Below are 7,330 nucleotides of genomic sequence, written 5' to 3'. Positions count from 1 at the left end.
GTGTGGAAATAAGAATCCTACTGTTACAGTCACTTCTTATATCCTGAAGTGATCTTACAAACAGCTATGGAATTATGAAAGATCAGGGTCATCCAGGTAAAGCAGCCAAAATTCTTTATTTAGGGAAGTGTTTGGATGCTACTTGTCACCACCTCAAGATGTTTTACTCTTCAAAGGAGTTCAATGTAAAAATGAAAGAAAGTGTTGTTGTGAACACATATACTAAATAATAAATGTGTTTAAAAGTCTAATTAAATGTTCCTAAAATCAGCAGGTGTCAGATGGATGATGGGAATGATCACAAGACAAAAATTAACACAATTTTCAATTGCTTTTGAAATTATACTTGCCTTCTTCCTGCAATATTGTTCTTTGATACCTCAAGCATTCGCCATTCCTCAGGGGTTTCATTCTTCTTTGGATACAATAAGTGAAAACTAATACTCTCCATTTCCAAGACCCCTCAGAGGGGCGATTATACCTACATTTTACATCACAACCTGCATTATTCTCACAAGAAAAAGGCTTTGAAACCACTGGTGATATAACATCTTCTGCAAGTTTCTCAACGAACCAGCAGAGGGAGAGAGACACCAGGGTGATGCTACGATGTAGAAATTCTGTAGCCCAAACCTTGTTATTACACAACACTGACTTCACTCATTCAGGCTCCATTCAATGAGCAAAATGCTGCATAAACCCACTAAATTATTTATTACCGTCTTGATACTAATATATTGTAAATTAAAAAGAAAAACTCTGATTTCTAATGTTATCCTTGAGACTAATTACAGACCAAATCAATTCTTCAGTCCACTTAGTTTGATTAATGCATAATGTTATTATATATAATAACAATTATAATACAACAATATTATATTGTGTTCAGATAAGGTCATATCCATAACTAGCATAAATAATATCAGGTTTACTACTGCACACAGAGACTTTTTCAACATGAATGCAAACACAAGAGATTCACCAAAGTACATTGCATATACATTAAATATTTATTGCCGGGCAGCATTTAATTCAGAGCACATGGGGCACGAAGCCAAATGATACAAGGTTGGCAGTGACACAAACAGTCAGTGTTATTGAAGTAAGAACACACTGAAATAAGACAGAAGAATAAAAATAGATAATTACAAGTGTCTGCAAAGGTTAAAGATGATAAACACTCAGTTGTTGTGCCCTAAGACATCAGCTGTGGGCAACATTCGAGTCTGTCAACAACATGCAAAAATGTTTCCCTTCAGAAAAATGTAAGTCACATATGAAGATTTAACCCTTATATAACAAATGTGGGTTGCATATGCATCTGTCTCGCAGCCAGTTCCTCACATATGGGGGTCTCATGGGCCTCAATGCATATTCTTCAGAAGTGTTGGTCCAAAGACTTTAAAGAAAGTCTGTAAAAATGTTTACAAGAAATAAAATGTCTGTTACTGAAGTTGAGCACCATTAAGTGCCTCTTTCCCCTCCATCTGCAAACGCTATGGCCATACTCCATTGAAAGAACTATCCATTTAAAGATGCTTTCTTCACCAGTATAAATAGATATTAGGTAAAACAGCAGTTTTAACATAACACATGTCAACAGCATATGTTCTTTATTTCGGCATGAGTACAATAAACCAACCAACATTTTTTATTTAATAAACCAATGCTCAATGCTGATTCTTTTACACCACCAGGGGGAGGCGACAGATGAAGCCTGTGGATCCTGGTAAATTCCTTTAGATCATAAAACTTGTCCACATGAGACGAATACAGCCGGGTAGTCTCATTGTTACTGTGATTGTCTTTTAATGTGTTTTACCACATGTTCCCCGGTGTTAAGAGCATTTTAAAGCCGGTTAAGAGCTTTTTAAAGCAGCCGGCTATTAATGTACAATTCGGCCTACGTGGCCTGGCGCTCATGTCCCAGCTGAAGAGCTCACATCTGGGCTACATACAGAATAAAAGAGTCCATGGAGCTTATGTGCTGGTCGGTGGCAGCTCCGTCCCCCTGACTAGTGAACCTGAACCTCGTGTGGCAACAGCTGACAGCCGCTGTTCACGTGGCTCAGGACTTTCTGCTTCAGCTGGGCCACTTGCTCCCGGAGCAGGTTCGCCGTGGACGCCAGGTCGGTGTTGTGGTTCCTCAGCGTCTTCACCTTGTCCTCCAGCCTGGAGATCCGCTCCAGTTTGCGCCGCCGACACTTGGACGCCGCGATCCTGTTCCTGAGCCTCTTCCTCTCGGCTTTCATGTGCTCCTGTGAGTCCATGTCGATGGGGGAGAGCGGCGGACTTTCCCCGAAGCTCTGGACGTCGGGGACAGTCTGAGGCTCCTCCTTCAGCGGAGGGACCCGCGACAGCTCCGGCGGAGGCTGCGGCGGCGCTGCCCCCAGGTGATGTGCCGGAGGAGGCGGGAAGGGGACCGTGTCCGTGGTGTAGTTGACGGTGGTTCCCAGGGGCCCGGTGCCGTAGCTGTTCAGGTTCGTGTACACCGGCAGATCCGGCTGGAGGGTGACCGGGACGATGTTGGCTCCCAGGTCCAGGCTGCTGCTCTGGCTCTGCCCGTCCACGCTCAGCTGGTTCTGCTTGTGCAAATCCTCCAGCGCCTTCACGAAGCCCTCGGCGAACTCCTGCTCGTCCGACACCGTCTTCGGGTAGAGGAACTGGGGGCTGGTGGGCGTCGTGGTGACCATCCCGTTGGACTGGATGATCAGCCGCTCCAGCTCCGGGGAGGCCAGCTTCAGGAGCCCCAGCTCCGGGGAGCTGAGGATGCTCTCGGCGTCGCGGAGATGCGGTTTGAGGTCCGCGTCCTCCGCCAGACTCAGGTCCATGTCCTTCTTCATCATGATCTCCGGGTGATGAGGATGAGGTGGTTCTCAGAGCGGAGTCCTGCCCATAGCAGATATCAAACACCTCCTGTTAAACTCAGATTTTGTTTAATATCACGAAGCTGTGACTCTGGAGCTGGATCTCAACCTAATGCTCGGCCGCGCGCACAGCCTCCAGCTTTTCTAGGCTCGCACGTTCCATTATGTCACGTTCGAGCGCGCGCATTGGGCAGAAATTACGTTGGGCAGATTTTTATATGAATAAAGCGATGAACCGATCAGAGAGGAGGAGGAGGCAGGAGGGAGGTCTCACTCTGAGCCTCATTCTGCAGGCACACAATCATGTCCGAGGGATGTAGCCTGAGGATGTGTGTTTGTATTTACATGAGTTTTTCCAGTTTCTTTGGCAAGACACAGGTTTTTATACTGCACAGTTTGTACACAGTCACATTCAAAGTAAAGTCTGTGATGGAGATGAATCAAAAATAGGAATATGTTAGTTTTTTATTTTATATCTAAGATTATGAGACAGTGCATATTAATAACTGTGGTCCCTGGAAAATCATAAATGTGGCAGCCTAAAATCAAATAAGAACAGATAACATGTTATATGTTTAAAACACTTATCATGATGAAGGCAAATATAATTTAAGTAAAAGCAAAATGTAGTGATGTGTAAGCAGAAGACAAAGCAAATTACGATTTGATCCAATAAAACAACACACAAGCACTAGCAACCACAGACATGAAAACAAATTCAGATACGCACCAGCTTTGCAAAATGAGTAAAAGTTGATGAGAGCAGACAGGAGTAAAGACTATGAGATAAATGATAGATTGATGGAACTAACAACAGAATTAAAAGAAGCATTCAGAGGTAATGGAACAGCAACATACACAGCATTAAGAAGGAAGTGTAAAAGTTAAAAAACGATGACATACACGTGACAAAATTCATGACAAAAGCATCAGCTTCTTCAAATTATATTTAAACGTAATCCCCATTATCTTGAATATGATCATTTCATGCGTTCCACGTGCAGAACCTGAGAAGTCTGGAAGATTCATATTCACATATACATGTTGAACCTGAACCAGCCGGACAATCATACATTCTGTAAATCAGCTCTCTGACGCTGTCAAGCAGTGCAGTGATCAGAGGACTTGTATAATACGTCAGGACTCTACCAGCAGCGACCTTGATCAACAGGTTTTGTTCAACTAACTTCTTAGAGAAAACTGAAAAAACATCCAAATTACAACAATTGATCCCACAAGAGACAAATCTCTGATCCTTGTTCACGTCCACTACTGATTTCTTTGACTGCATGTCAGTTCTTTGGTACCAGATCTGTTGCCATGGGGATGAAGGATAGAATACAAAGAGTGAGGTGGTACATTAAGGTTTGATGTGAATATTATATATATATATATTCAAACTGAATGTGAAAAGGAAGTTTACACGTATGAGGAAGTTGAATCTGAAACTGATGTGATTTCTACACTTCCTCTGGTCAGTTAACAGTCTGGGGTTGACTCTGACTTCATGCCAGTACCCAACACGTGATAGATGCATGATGTGTTTTTCCATGTCACTTTTTCTTTTTTAAGTCAATATCATTTTGACTGTCAGTTTTTACATTTTCAATTTTGCTATTTATCAGGCTGATTAAGTGGAAGTGTTTTCAAATGACATATCGCCACCATCTCCTTTTAGTGGGTTTGTTCTCCATGTCCCTGAGGGATGAATTAGGTGGAAATCTTCCTTGTAAGTTTAATGAGCACTTCAGAGAGTGGAAGCTCTGTTGGTTAATTGTACAGACTATCTCTGATTTGAGCTCAAATAAATACAGCACACTTTTATGCCCAGCATACTTCAAGCCAAAGAAAATTATTTAAAAAATACTATGTTTTATAAAGCTGTAGTGAATTACCTCCTCTTTTGTTGTTTATGTTTTATCAGTTTAAATAATAATACTTTAATTAATACACAGATGCAAGGAGCTTTCAAATAAACCAGCAATCAATTAATTTACCTAAAAACCTAATAATGAATCACTGCCATGTGATGTGTTAATGTCCCTTGTTTCCTTTACTACCAGTCGTCTGGCTAGTAAAGGGTTACAGATGTATGTGCGTCAAAGGTAGGCCCTCTCCATCACTGCAAAGCATTCTGCGGGTGGATCACATGATGGACCCTGTGATGTCAGATCTCCTTACGTGGTGGCGGAAATGGAGGTGGGTGGTGGTAAACCAACAGAGGAGAATATTTTTGTCTAAAAAGAGAGTTTTGTCGGAGAGAGAGTGGGGGTTCTGAGCCTGCAGTGGAGAAACAAAGGTTTTGCAGTAACTGGTAAAGGATGTTCCACTCTCTCACATGCACACTTTCATTTCCTTTTCCCTTTCTAATTTATTTTGAAAAAAAACCAACACAAACCGTGAACAATTTACATTTGCAAAGGGTTTAACAAGACAAAAGTTATAGTATCTGGAAACTGAAGTTTTGTTCCTTCTCATGATAATGTCCATAAATGTTGATTAAATCCTGAACTTATTGTATTCGTCAGGTTTGATAATTTCCCAAATTTTTTTTAGATACTCCTTTCAACAACTGTGTAGTATCTCTCATTATTGATATTTTGTAAATACTGTAAATCATTTTGCAGATAAGCTTAACAGTGACAAGGTATGCTTCAAAGCTTCTTTGGTGAAAGCACAAAAAACGATTTGTTTCATCATTTCTTCTTTGTTTTATCATTTATTCATTTTTATAATTTTCAGATTTGATTCTTACTTATGTTTTTATTTGTGTGTTACCACCTGAATGTAGTGATTGTTGTGTTTGGATGGATGGGTCAACAAAACACACAAGAGGTCACCGTTTTTTTCCCCTAGTAAAAACCAAGTGTCAGCATTGTGGCTTAAACGTTGACTGTTTCACATTAACTGCTTGTTTGTTAATTCAAGTTAAATATCCAAGTACAACTTCATTCTAATTAAAGCCCAACAAAGACAGTAGGTGATATGTTTGCTGGCAAATGTTTTGATAAGTGAACAAGGCTGTGAATATTAAAGGTTCAGTATTTAGAATGTAGTGATATCTAGTGGTGAAGTTGCATGTTGCAGCTGAGTACACCTCACCTCCCCCTCCCCTTCCAAACATGAAGGAGAACCTGTGGTACCTTCAGTCATCATAAAAACTCCAAAAGTGTTTATTTTGTCCAGTTTGAGCTACTGTAAAAAACATGGCAGCCTCCGTAGAGGAGCCGCTCCTGATGTAAATATAAAGTATTTAAATATAAAGGGCCATTGTAGGGTAAAGAAAACAACAATTTGTACAATTTAGATGAAACACACTAGTGAAAACATCACTAGGATTTTATTATATTTAGTTTCTGCCAATAGATCCCTTTCCCCTAAATCTTACACACTGGACCTTGAAATAATAATAATTCTTCTAGTAGTTCACTAAAGGTTTTCAGTGATACAGTATCCGAATGGCAGGTATGTGTCTTTGTGTGGGCATGTGTGCTCATAAACAAAAACAGATACGAAACAAAACGTTCACAAGGTTTTCATCTCCTTTTTTGGTGCTGATATAAAACCTTTGAGGACTCTGGCTCCTCAGGAATATATGATTGTCTCATTTATCTGACCGCTCTATAACGTTCTGAAACAAACCCTGGACAGGCCTTTGGACGTGAAGGATGTGATCCTGTCGCTCTGTAGCTTGTTAGTCTTTACATAACTATTTCTATTACTTGTTGTTACTTGTTGTTTAAAAACTAGTGCAACTCTAGGAATTCCTTTTGGGGGAAAAACTGACTGACTGTGTGTTCTTTGTGTGCTGTTCGGAATGGATCAATAGCCCAACAATTTCACTGTGTAGGTGAAGTTCCACACTCATGAAGGGATAAATGCACACAGTTAGATTCTGTGTGTCTTTGTGTGTATGTGTGTAATATTGATTTGTATAAAACACACTTGCTCCCACACAAACACACTCAGACTATTTTAAACCAGGCCCACACCTTTTCATCGTAACACATCAGCTTGTGTAGAAAAACAAATAAAAGTGTTTGATTATACATCTTTTTCTGGACCGTGATACTGTTACATCAGCGCATGTATTTCTGGATTAGAGCAAAATAAAACCTGAACATTTTCCCACATTTGAACATTCATTATTGTTCATGTCAAGCCTAGAGAGTGACCATTTAGGCATCTACAGTCTTGCTCTACACAAAATGTCATTGTACTTGTACTGTTAAAATAAAGATCTCTTGAATCTCACAAAAGTATCCAGACAAATCTGACTCCAATTTGTGGTTGGATTATTATAGAGATTCTCACAATACTGAATTTATGGTCTGAAAACTTACTGGCAAACTTGATATAGTGCAGACTTCCTTCACTGTCATTTTTCCCTGGAACCTCAGATAACGTGGTATTACACAGTGAGTTACCCTCACAGAACTGCTGCTCCCATGATGACTGTGACA

General features: G+C 40.4%; 1 protein-coding gene across 1 annotated transcript; it reads right to left on the bottom strand.

Annotated features, from left to right (window-relative positions):
* Window positions 1-987: 987 nt before the first annotated feature.
* Window positions 988-4,755, bottom strand: jund (JunD proto-oncogene, AP-1 transcription factor subunit). The gene has a single exon (XM_020098317.2). It carries the CDS (start codon window positions 2,844-2,846, stop codon window positions 2,016-2,018), a length of 831 nt encoding a protein of 276 aa, XP_019953876.1. The 5' UTR covers window positions 2,847-4,755; the 3' UTR covers window positions 988-2,015.
* Window positions 4,756-7,330: the final 2,575 nt, after the last annotated feature.

Source organism: Paralichthys olivaceus, chromosome 3 (genome assembly GCF_024713975.1).
Source record: "Paralichthys olivaceus isolate ysfri-2021 chromosome 3, ASM2471397v2, whole genome shotgun sequence".
Lineage (NCBI taxonomy): Eukaryota > Metazoa > Chordata > Actinopteri > Pleuronectiformes > Paralichthyidae > Paralichthys > Paralichthys olivaceus.
Note: the sequence above shows the minus strand (reverse complement) of the source record. Positions and strands in the feature narration are given on the sequence as shown.